Genomic DNA, 12,834 nt, shown 5'->3' with positions numbered 1-12,834 from the left:
ATGATTTTCTAAGAAAAAATTGAATAAGTAATTTTTAGTTAAAACAATTAAAAATTAAAAAGATAAATTTACAAACCAAAACTAGAATAGTTCAATTTGCAATTAGAAAATTGAACTAAAAAGAAACAAGTTTTCGAAAAAATTAATTAATTTTCAACTCAAAATTTTTGTTAAATAACCAAAAATATGAATTTTTGACAAAATAGTAGAATTATAAATCCAAAAGATTATTTTTTTATTTAAAAAAATGAACTTTTAACTAAATATTTTTTTCCACCAAAAAAATGAATTCTCAACAAAAAATGGAATAATTAAATTTTCAGATGACGAAAATTAATGTTCAACAACAAAAAATGAATTTTTAACCGAGAAAAATGAGTTTTCAACACAAAAAAAAACACCAATAGTTAATCCTAACCAAATAATTTGATTTTCGAAAAAAAAAATTAATTTTCTACTCAAATAGACCAATTTTTAATGAAATAGTTGAGTTTGCAACCTAAAAATTTTTAATTAAACCGTAAAACACAATTTTCTGAAAAATATTTGAATCTTTAAAAAAAAGATGCATTAAAAAAACAATTTTTTCGGAAGTGATTCAATTTTCAACAAGATAAATCAATTTTCTACCAAATAGTTAAACTTTCAACCTATAAATGAAAAATTTGGAAACAAAAATTTCCAAGAGAATAGTCAAATTCACAAATAGTTTAATTGCAACAAAAAGTTTAATTTTCTACCAAAATAGTGCAATTTTTGACCAAAAATATCAATTTTTAAGAAAAACTTCAATTTTCAATCAAACAGTTTAATTTTCTAGAAAATTGTTGAATTTTTAAGCCGAAAATATGAATTAAAAAAAAATCATTTATTACCAAATAGTGGAATTTTCAAAAAAGTGATGAACCTTTAACCGAAAAAAATGAATTTTCCACTAAGTAGTTCAACTTTAATCAAGTAGTTGATTTTTCAACCAAAAAAAGAAACAAAGTCTCGCTGGAACATGTAATAGTTGATATTTAAACCAAAAAATATTTTTATTTGAAATAAAAAGCAGTTTAACTCAAACAAAAATTGCAGTTTTAACTAAGATGGATGAATTTTCAACAAAGAAAATTAATTTTCTAGTAAATATAGACGAATTTTCAACAAAATTAATTAATTTTTAACTAGATCATATATATTTTCAAATGAAAATATGAATTTTAACCAAAAAAATGAATTTTTAACAAAGAATTTTAACCAATTAATTGCATTTTGCAACAAAATAATAAAATTTTCAACAAAAGGGTTAATTTTCCACCGTGAAAATTAATATTGCATCCAAATAAATTGATTTTCGAAAAACAAGATTAATTTTCTACTTAAATAGACCCATTTCTAATATAAGAAAAAAAATTTGAATCCTAAAAAAAATGATGGATTAAAAAAACACAATTTTCTCCTAAATAGTTAATCTTTGAACAAGATAAATCATTTTTCTACCAAATAGTTCAACTTTCAACTTATAAATGAAAAATGTGAAAACAAAAATTCTCAAGAGAATAGTTAAAATCACAAATTATTCAATTACAAAAAAAAGTTTAATTTTCAACCAAAAATATCAATTAAAAAAAAAACGTTTATTTTCAATAAAATAGTTTAATTTTGTACAAAATTGTTGAATTTTTAAGCCGAAACTATGAATTTTTAACAAAAAAGTTAATTTACTACCAAATAGTGGAACTTTCAACAAAAATGATGAACTTTCAACTCAAAAAAATTAATTTTCAACAAAGTAGTTCAACTTTAAATCAAGTAGTTGATTTTTCAACCAAAAAAATGAATAAAGTCTCGGTGCAATAAATAAAGTAAATAAAGAAGAATGTTAAAAAAAAAGTGCATTAATTTGTAATTAGAAAATATATATTTTCAATTAAAAATATCAATTTTAACCAAACGAAATGAATGCCGAAACATAAATATAGTAGTAAACTTTTAAACTAAAAAAAAAGTTGGATTTTGTTATTGTATTTTATTAATTAAATTAACATTTAAGCGAAAAGCAAACGAGAAAATAGGGAAAAAGGGCAAGTTTCTTGAAAAGGGGGGGGGGGGAATTCTTTAAAAAATAAGGAGAGGGGAATATTGGGAAAGTGTTCTGATTATAATCAGGAAACCTGATAACCTAATTTATGGATGACCCCTTAATTTTATTATTTTATGTACTTTTACTGCCAGGTTTCCAAGATATCCCAAGTATAATCTGGCACCTTCTAAAATGGTAACGGCGATAAAAACGGCCACGCTAATGAACTGATAGACATCACTCAATTTATAGTACTGTAATAATTAAGACATTATTTTTCATTAGTCTTTTGCGTAATTTTTCAGGGTGGCGATTCGACGGACGATTTTTAATTCTCGGGTCATTTACCGGTCAATGTTCTTTAATACAGAGCAAAAAATTGCAAAATAAATTAATTTTCAAACAAATACTTAAAATGTTCACTAAAAAAATATCATTTTTCAACCAAAAATTGAATAGTTGGATTTATACATTATTATTTCAAGCAATTGATTTTGAAACAAATGAAAAAAATTAATTTTCAATCAAAACGATAATTTCTCAAATAAAATTATAAATCTTCAATTGAAATAGTTAAATTATGAACTAAAAAGATGTATTTTTAAACAAGATTAATTTTCAAATAAAAAGATTAATTTTCTACCAAAAAATTCAATTTTTCAACAAAATATATGAATTTTTAAGAAACAATTGCCATTTCAATTAAAGAAGACAAATTTTAAACCAAATATAAGAGTTTCCAACTAAAACAATAAATCTATAACTGAAATAGTTGAATTTTCTAACAAAAAATTCATTTTTACTAAAAATATTGTCAACCAAAACTTAAATAATTAAATTTTCATTTTAGAAAATAATAATGTTTAGCCAAACAGATGAATCTTCAACTATAACTGTTAAATTTTCATTTTAAAAAATTACTTAGAAAAAACTAGAAAAAAATAGTTACATTTTCAAACAAAATTGTGATTATTTAAGTAGAATAATTGAATATTAAGTCAGAAAGATTAATTTTTAACTAAAATAATTGAATTTTTGACCACAAAGATGAATTTTTAACCAAAAAGTCTTAACTTTCAGTCATAAAATTAATGTCCAACCAAAGACATCAGTTTTTAATCAAAACTATGAATCTTCAACCAAAAAAAAATCCAAATTTAAATAAAAGAGTTCAACTTTCAATCAAATAATCTTCTTTTAAACCTGAAAGATAAATAATCAAAGAAAAGGATAGAAAAATACGTGATTTTTCAACGAAATAGTTGCATTTTCAATTAAAATCACAAATTTCTATTCAAATTATTGAATTTTGGACCAGAAAAGAATATACAACTGGAATAGTTAAATTATAAGTCAAAAGATTAATTTTTCAAAAAGAAGATTACTTTTCAAATAAAAAAATTTATTTTCTGCCAAAAAATACAATTTTTCAACGAAGTAGTTGAAATTTTAATTAAAGAAGACAAATTTTCAACCAAATAGTTGAATTTTGAAATAAGAAAAAATAATTTTAAACCAAAGATAAAATTTTTCAACTAAAACAATAAATCTTCAACTGAAATAGTTGAATTTTCAAATTAAAAAATTAATTTTTACTAAGAAGATTGTCAACCAAAACGTAAATAATGTAATTTTAAGTTAAAAAAAAAATGTTTAGCCAAAAAGATGAATCTGCAACTACAGCTATGGAGTTGTGATTATTTAACTGGAATAATTAAATATTAAACCAGAAAAATGAATTTTTAACTAAAATAATTAAATTTTTGACCACAAAGATTAATTTTCAACAAAAAAAAAATTAATAAAAGAGTTCAACTTTCAACCAAATAATCTTATTTTAAACCTGAAACAAGAATTTTCAAAGAAAAAGATAACATAGTACGTGAATTTTCAACGAAAAAGTTGCATTTTCAATTTAAATTATTAATTATTATTAATATTAAATTATAAGCCAAAAAGATGAATTTTAAAACAACCAAAAAAAAAGGATTTTTCAAAAAAATAGTTGCATTTTAGATTAAAATGACAAATTTCTATCAAAATTATTGAGTTTTAAAATCGAAAAGATCAATTAGAACTGAAAATGGAATAGTTAAATTTCCTATTGAAAAAATGAATTTTAAACCAGAAAAAGAAACCGATTATAAGCCAAAAGTATGAATTTTTCAAACAAGAAGATTAATTTTCTACCAAACAATTTAATTTTACAACAAAATATATGAATTTTATGAAGAAAAAATTGAAATTTTAATTAAAGAAGACAAATTTTCAACCAAACAGTTGAATTTTGAACTGAGAACAAAATAATTTTTACCGAAAATGGAAAAGAAAGTAACATTTTCAGTTAAAAAAATTAATTTTAAACCCAACATTAGAGTTTTCAAATAAAACAATAAATCTTCAACTGAAATAGTTAAACTTTCAAACCAAAAATTTAATTTTCACTACAAATAAAAACATAAACTGAAATAATTAAATTTTAAGTCAGAAAAATTATGTTGCCACTGATATAATAATTACATTTTTAATTAAAAACAAAAATTTTAACCAAAGAAAAAATCATTTTTTATAAAAAAAGTTCCTTTTCCAACCAAATAAATGAATTTTTAATAAAAGAGTTTAACTTTCAAACAAATAATTTTATTTTCAACCTAATAGATGAATTTTCAACTGAAATAACAAATGTTTGAATGGAATATTTAAATTTTTTAACAAGAAGATGAATTTTCAAATAAAAAGATAAGAAAATACGTGACTTTTCAACAAAATAGTTGCATTTTCAAGTAAAATGACAAATTTATATCCAAATTATTGAATTATGACCTAGAAAAGATCAATTTAGAACTAAAAATGCAATAGTTAAATTTTCTGTTCAAAAAATTCATTTTTAAACAAACAAAAAACGGATTATCAATAAAATAGTTCAAGTTCCAATCAAAGTGAGGAATTTCCAACTGGAATGGTTAAATTCTAAGCCAAAAATATGAATTTTCAAATAAAAAGATTAATTTCCTACCAAAAAATACAATTTTTCAACAAAATATATGAATTTTTTACGAAATAATTGAAATTTTAATTATAAAGAAGACAAATTTTCAACTAAATAGTTTTATTTTGAACTAAGAAAAAAAAATTTTCAACCGAAAATGGAAAAGCAAATAACATTTTTAATAAAAAAAAAATAATTTTAAACCAAACATTAGAGTTTTCAACTAAAACAAATAATCTTCCACTGAAACAGTTGAATTTTCAAACAAAAAATTTACTTTTTACTACAAAAAAAAAACCAAAACTTAAATAATTAAATTTTAAGTTAGAAAAATTATGTTTAGCCAATCAGATGAATTTTCAACTGCAACTGTGGAATTTTTAATCAGAATAAGTTAAATTTTCAATTAAAAAAATTACTTTAAAAAAAAACTAACTTTAAAAAAAGTTACATTTTCAAAGAAAGTGATGATTTTTTAAATAAAATTGTGAATATTTAACTGAAATAGTTGAATATTAAACCATAAAAATGAATTTTTAACTGAAATTTATAATCTTTGACCAAAATAGTAGAATTTTTGTCCAAAAAAATTAATTTTCGACCAAGAAGATTAATTTCCACCTGTGCAAATTATTGAACTTTGACCTAAAAAAGATCAATTTAGTAATAAAAATGGAACAGTTAAACTGTCGGTTGAAACAATTAATTTTTAACAAAAAAAGTAGTTCAATTTTCAAAGAAAAGATGAATTTCCGAATAAAATTATGAACCTTCATCTGTAATAGTTAAATTTTCAAACAAACAAAAAATCAATTTTTCGAAAAAAAATGTAAATTGTCAACGAAAACTTAAATAATTAGATTTTAAGTTAAAAAACGTAATTATCTAATTTTCAACTACAACTATTGAATATTCATTTATAATCAATTACATTTTTTATTGAAAAAATTACTTTGCAAAAAACTAACTTTCAAAAATAGTTACATTTTCAACAAAGCAATAAATTTTTAAGTAAAATTGTAAATATTTAACTGTAATAATTGAATTTTTGACTAAAGATATGAATTTGTAACTAAAATGATCAAATATTCAACTGGAATATTAGTTACATTTTCAGTTTTAAAAAAAATTTAATAGAAAAAGAAACAATTTTTCCAAAAAATATGGTTAAATTTTAGGCAAAATAATTCTTTTCCCTAAAAAACACAAGTTTTCAATTAAATATCTCATTTTTAAAACAAAGAAATAAATTTTGAATAAAAATAATGCATCTTGAAACCAAAAATTAATTATTTACAAAAGAGTTTAACTTTCAACCAAGTAATTTTGCTTCGATCCTGAAAGATAAATTTTTAAATAAAATTATAAAAATTTAACATATATAGTTAAATTTTCAGCCAAAAAGAAGAATTTTTAAACAAGAAGATTAATTTCCAAAGAAATAGATCATTTTCTACGAAAAAAATCTATTTTCAACAAAATATGTTGATTAAATTAAAATTAAATTAAAATAATCTGAAAAATATGCGAATATAGATAAAGTAGAAATGAATTTTCTAAATAGACCAAAATTATTAAAATAATTAAAACTTTAATTGTTCTGCGATCAGAAGTAAATTCCCGGTTTTTAAATTAAATCCTCGGTCATTTTCGGATTTCCCGTTCAAGTCGCCACCCTGGTTTTAATTTTTCTTAATTAAATTATCTATACCTAGTAAGGTAAGAAAGAAACATTACCTTCGCGTCTAAATTATAAAGAAGAATCCAAATCCAGATTGGATACAACCACACATTGAAATACAAAGCCATTTGTAATGGCAAATTCGCTTTGACATCGATTCCTAAAAGAATAACATACTTTCAATTCAAACATTTATATCAAAAGTCAGACGAAAGATAGGAATTTTCTACAAATTTTTCCTACAAATTTAAAAACTCAAAAACATATAGCTAAATACTTTTTATTGGAATTTTTTTTTTATCAAGACTATTATTATGTTAAATGAGATTATGGTATTTCTGGCGAAAGGAAATTGTGGCTTTTTCGTGTGAATCGACTTTATATAAAAGCAAAGATTTCCAGACGAATTACAACTAAAGAATTTTTTTTATATTTTAATTTTGAATAAAATAGTCTAATCCTCAACCAAAATAGAGAAATTTTCAATTAAGAAATTGGATTTTTAAGCAAAAGCTCAAAAAGAGATAAAGTTTCTACCAAAAAATTATTTTTCTACCAAGAAAAATTTTCAAACAAGAATGAACAATAATGTTAACCAAATTGTTAAAATTTCAGCGAAAAATATTAATGTTAATCAAAAAAAGGTTATAGTTTATATTTTAAAAACAAAATTTTAATAAAAAACATAAACAAGTTTGTTAAATTTTCAAGCCAAACAACCTAATTCTCTATCAAACAATTTAATTTTGAAAACGAGAACATAAAATATCAACAAAAAAGTTTATTTACAATTAATCAGTTAATATTTTTAACAAAATATTTGAATTTGCAGTTTAAAAAAACATTTTCTCAACGAAAAGAATTTTTAATTTTATTTTTTAACCAAAAAACGAACTTACAACTAAAATTATGAATCTTTAACGAGAAAAAATGAAATTTGAAAAAATTCGTTTAACTTTCAACCAAGTAGTGGAATTTTTGATAAATCATTTTTTTTGGTTCAAAATTCTACTTTTTGGTTACAAATTTTACTATTTAGTTAAAGATTAAATTGTTTTGTTGCAAATTAAAGTCTTTTGTTAAAAAGTAATTTGGTGGAAAATAAATTCTTTTTTATTTAAAAAGTCTATTGTTGTATTTTTGTTTAAGAAATATTCTTTGAATTAAAAAAAAAATACTTTTGATGAGAATTCAACAATTGTTTTGAAAAAGTCATCGTTTTCGGTCGAAAATTTATATTTTTGTAAAAAATTCAAATTTTTTTATTGAAAATTTATCTTTGTTGGTTGAAAATTAATTCTTTTTAATTAAAAAGTCTATTGTTGTATTTTTGTTTAAGAAATATTCTCTTTGAATTAAAAAAAAAAACTTTTTATGAAAATTCAACAATTATTTTGAAAAAGTCATCGTTTTTGGTCGAAAATTTATACTTTTGTAGAAAATTCATATTTTTTTATTGAAAATTTATCTTTTTTTAATAAAAATTAATTAATTTTATTTGAAGTCTTTTAATGTATTTTTATTTAAGAAATAAACTCTTTTACTTGAAAAACATACTTTTTGTGAAAATTTAACAATTTTTTTGAAAGTCATCGTTTTTTATCAAAAATTTATACTTTTGTAGAAACTTAATATTTTTTTGTTGAAAATTGATCTTTTGGTGGAAAAATCCTTTTTTTTAGTTGTTACAAATTCACCTTTTATGTTAGAGAGTTAATAATTTATTGAAAATTCCATTAGGTTCTTAAAAACTCAACTTTTTTTGTTTAAAATTAATCTCTTTGTTCCAAAAATCTATTATTTGGTTCAAAATTGATCTTTTTTAAGTTAAAGTTAGTTCTTTTGATCAAAAACAAAAACAAAAAGTATCATATTTCTGTTCCAGAATTAATCTGAATTCAACTATTTTGTTAAAAAGACATATTTTTTTGTCGAAAATTCATCCTTTTTGGATTGAAATTTCTCTTTACCTTGAAAAATCGTCTTTTTCGGTGGCAAATTCAACTATTTGTTTTAAAAAATCACCTCTTGGATAAAAATTTCAACTGATTTATTGAACACTTGCATTTTTGGATAGAAAATCCATCCTTTTGGAGTAAAAATCCTCATTTTTTAAAAAGTCATATTTTTAGTTGAAAATTCGTCTTCCTTGCTTCAAAATTAAACTGGCTTGTAAAATATTTATATTTTCGAATTAAACAGTAAAAATTATGTTTGAAAATGCAACCAAATTATTGAAATTTCAACTGAAAAAGATGAATATTCTACTTAAAATATAATAGTTATTTGAAAAAAAAAAAACTTTTTAAAAAATAAATAAATTCTTCATTAAATAGATCAATCTTGAGCTAAAAATACAACACCTAAATTTTAATTTTAGAAAACTCTTTTTTATAAAAAAAAAATAATTTAAATTTCAAACAAAATAGTAAAATTTTAAACAAGGAAAATGATTTTCCAACCAAAACATGAATTTTAAATTAAAAAAAAGATATATTTTCAGTAAAAACAAATAGCTAAATTTTCAACAACAAAATATGTTTAATGATTAAGTTTAATTGTTAACCAAATAGATACATTCATGATAAAAAAAGTTTAATTTTTAACTTTAAAAGTCGAATTTTTAACAAAAAAGCTTAATTTTGAACCAAAAAGAATTACTTTTCATCAAAATTGTTCAATTTTAAATCAAAAAATGAATTTTTAACAAAATTGTTAAACTTGTAACAAAATAGTAGAATTTTCTACTTTTAACCAACTAATTCAATTTTTAACTAGTGGAATACATGAATTTTTACTTAAAAAGGTACATTTCAGCAAAAATACAATAGTTAAACTTTCTGTAAAAAAAAATAAATACTAGTTTAATTTTTGACAGAATAGTTGCATTTTTTCAACACCACAAATATTAATTTTGAATAAATGTTACATTTTCAAAAAAAACAAATTTTTAAAAAAAAATAGTTGGATTTTTGAACAATCACTTGAATTTTCAACCAACAAAATCAAATTTTCAATCCAAAAAGGCGAATTTTTAACCGAAAATAATTATTTTTTAACAAATTTTTCAATTTTAAACCAAAAGATTAATTTTTAACAAAATAGTTGAATTTTGGAAAACTTTTAATCAAGTAATTCAATTTTCAACAAGTGGAAATTTCTAAGAAAAAAACATAATTTTTTAACTAAAAAAATATATTTTCAGCCAAAAATACAATAGCTAAATTATCAGTAAAAAATAGTTCAATTTTTAACAACAAAAATATTAATTTTGCTGAAAAAAGTTACATTTTTAACCCAAAAAATAAATTTTTAATGAATTTATTTAATTTTTAACCAAACAGTTACATTTTCCGCCCAAAAAAATGATTTCTCAGTAAATAAGTTCAATTTTTAATCAAAGAGTCAAATTTTCAACTTAAAATGGCAAATTTCAAATCAAGAAGGAGAATTTTGAATAAAAAAAGGTGAATTCTCAGCTAAGAAAGATTTTCCAGTCCAGAATGAAGAAATTTTTTAAAACAATTTTTTGAATTTTCAACCCAAAAATGCGGATTTTCAACTAAAAAGTTAAAATTTGAACCAAAAAGAGTTACTTTTTAACTAAGTTGTTCAATTTTAACACAAATTTTTTTTTTTTTTGAACAGAATAGTTGAATTTTTGAAAACTTTTAATTGAGCAATTCAATTTTCAACCAGTGAAAATTTCTAACAAAATACATGAATTTTTCACTAAAAAAAGGTAATTTTTCACCCAAAAATTCAATAGTCAAGTTTTCAATAACAAAAATAATTCAATTTTTAACCACAAAAATAGGAAGTTTGCACAAAAAAGTTACATTTTCAACCCAAAAAATACATTTTTAATAAATAATTTTAATTTTTGAGGAACACCAAAAATATGAATATGGAATAAAATAGTGACAATCTTAAGATTAAAAGAAGAAATTTTAATAAATTAGTTGAATTTTTCAACAAGCACTTGAATTTTCAACCCAAAAAGTTGAATTTTCAACCAGTCAAGAAGGAAGAAAAAGTTTTAACTAAATTAATGAATTTTCAATCCAAAATGACTGGTTCATTTTTAAGCGAAAAAAAAAACAACAAAAAAGATGAGTTTTTTTTTGAAAACGGGCGAAAAATAAGAAATCTCTTTAAAAAGGCAGTAAGGGAAAGAGTGTGAAACCTGTGCCTATAAAATGTATAAAATCAATCAAATGCATTCAAAAGATTCAAAACACAAAAATGCTCCAAAAAAAGTTTCGTTTTAAATAATTCCAAACTTGATACGAAATAAGTTTTCCAAGTAAACCCAAAATCATATATTCTATCTCTTTATATAAACATATTACAAACTATAGTACAATTAAAATTTATAAATCCATCCAATTTCGAATCGTCACACTTTTATAGGTTATGTAATACGAAAGATTAAAATATGCTTACCGATATCAAAATACTCTTTTTTACGCTCATGATAAACCAAACCGGGAAAAATACGATCGGACGCAGTCACGACAGATGATTTCCACATTTTTCAGCATCAGAATATTATAAATTCTTCAAAAAGAATTATTGTTTACAACTTGAGTTTCGTCAAAATAAAAACAAAAACCGCAATTCTAGCCTGAGTGGATTCAATTTCTTTATAAACATGACAATATCTTTGTTATAACTTATAAGTAAATCAACTTTTTTCGGTTTGATTTGACAATAATTAACAATGGTAACAATAACAGGTGACAAACAAGCCACGACACGACTGACGACACCGTTGACCGTTCTAGTTTTTCGACCTTGTGTCTCACTCAATCTCTCATCGCCATTTGTTAGTGGAAGTGAGACGGATGGCGTTGACAGCTTGACAACTTTCAGTGGATCCCGTCCAAGATAGTTTACATTCTAAAGATTCTAAACATTTCTGTTTATAAATTTACACTTTTGCATTTCATCCTAGTATAAAAAAAAAAAAAAAATTCAGTGATCTCGAGTGACTTTGTACATTTATAACCTATCTTATAAACCGTTACAACCGTTATAACGGTTATAATCTGTCACGTCACATATAGTGAAGTAAGTTTATTTTTATTTATCGTATAATAACATTGCAGAAATCACATAAATATGTTAAAGAATCTGAGTAATATTAAGCAGGACGAAATATAACACGCGTAAAAATTAAATTTAGAATTTATTTCGCTTCAAAGCGAGCTAGATATGATTTTAAAGATATTTTAAGGTTATGTCAATTTTAAGGTTATCTTCAGAATTTAGTCAAATTTTCAAAAAATTTCAAATTTAATTTCATTCAATTAAAATATTCATAATGAATGAAGTATTTATTTAATAAATGTTTTTGTAATTGTTGATCTCCATTGATTTTCCATTGGAATTATTCTTTTTTAATTGAAAATTTAACTTTTTTTTTGTTAAAAAAATTCATTTTGAAGGAAATAGTTGAATTTTCAACTCCAAAATATGAAATTTCAACAAAATACATTAATTTTCAACAAAATACGTGAATTTTCAACTAAAAAGTTGTTGAAATTTAACCAAAAAGATCAATTTTGTATAAAATTTGTAGTTTTTGCATATTTAACAAAATATGTGTATAAATTTTAAACTAAATATTTGAATTTTCCACTTAAAAGCTCAATTTTTTAGTGTAAAAGATCAATTTTTGTTTAAAAATAGAAGAGTTATTATTTTTTTAAAATATTTTTTTTACAAACAAAAAATTCTTAATAAAGTAGTTTAACTTTTAAGCAAGCTCTTGAATTTCTAAGTAAAAAATATGCTCAACCCAGAAAGGCGAACTTTTAATAAAAAAGTTGAATTTTCAACCAAGAAATTTTCTAGTCAATAATAAAAAAAATGTGTTAACAATGGTGAATTATTCTCACCAATTTTCGACAGTTGGTTCTAATTTTTTCTAATTAAAGAAACTCAAAATTTAAAAAAATAAAACTTTGCTTTAGATTTCCGAAATCGTCAAAAAAAATAACCAAGCAGAATAATTTTCTACATAAAAAAGACAAATTTTCAAGAAAAAATGAAATAGTTTAATTTTAAATCTAAAAAATTAATTTTTACCGA

At 21.6% G+C, this 12,834-nt stretch overlaps 1 protein-coding gene across 1 annotated transcript; it reads right to left on the bottom strand.

Moving 5' to 3' along the window:
• Nucleotides 1-2,172: 2,172 nt before the first annotated feature.
• On the bottom strand, nt 2,173-11,543 carry LOC117175379 (transmembrane protein 17B-like). Its single transcript, XM_033365088.1, has 3 exons — nt 11,185-11,543; nt 6,795-6,898; nt 2,173-2,322 (listed from the first exon to the last, which is right to left on the bottom strand). Exons 1-3 carry the CDS (start codon nt 11,270-11,272, stop codon nt 2,173-2,175), a joined length of 342 nt encoding a protein of 113 aa, XP_033220979.1. The 5' UTR covers nt 11,273-11,543.
• Between the last annotated feature and the right edge of the window lie 1,291 nt (nt 11,544-12,834).

The sequence above is a fragment of the Belonocnema kinseyi genome, chromosome 6 (assembly GCF_010883055.1).
Source record: "Belonocnema kinseyi isolate 2016_QV_RU_SX_M_011 chromosome 6, B_treatae_v1, whole genome shotgun sequence".
Lineage (NCBI taxonomy): Eukaryota > Metazoa > Arthropoda > Insecta > Hymenoptera > Cynipidae > Belonocnema > Belonocnema kinseyi.
This window is presented reverse-complemented; position numbering and strand designations above follow the sequence as displayed.

What these genes read in the sequence shown, in the direction of transcription:
- LOC117175379 (XM_033365088.1), bottom strand. Translation starts at nt 11,272, where the DNA reads ATGTGGAAATCATCTGTCGTGACTGCGTCCGATCGTATTTTTCCCGGT. An exon ending in AAAAGAGTATTTTGATATCG is followed by an intron (nt 6,899 to 11,184) that starts GTAAGCATATTT and finishes TTATTCTTTTAG; the next exon opens with GAATCGATGTCAAAGCGAAT. An exon ending in TTTATAATTTAGACGCGAAG is followed by an intron (nt 2,323 to 6,794) that starts GTAATGTTTCTT and finishes TAATTATTACAG; the next exon opens with TACTATAAATTGAGTGATGT.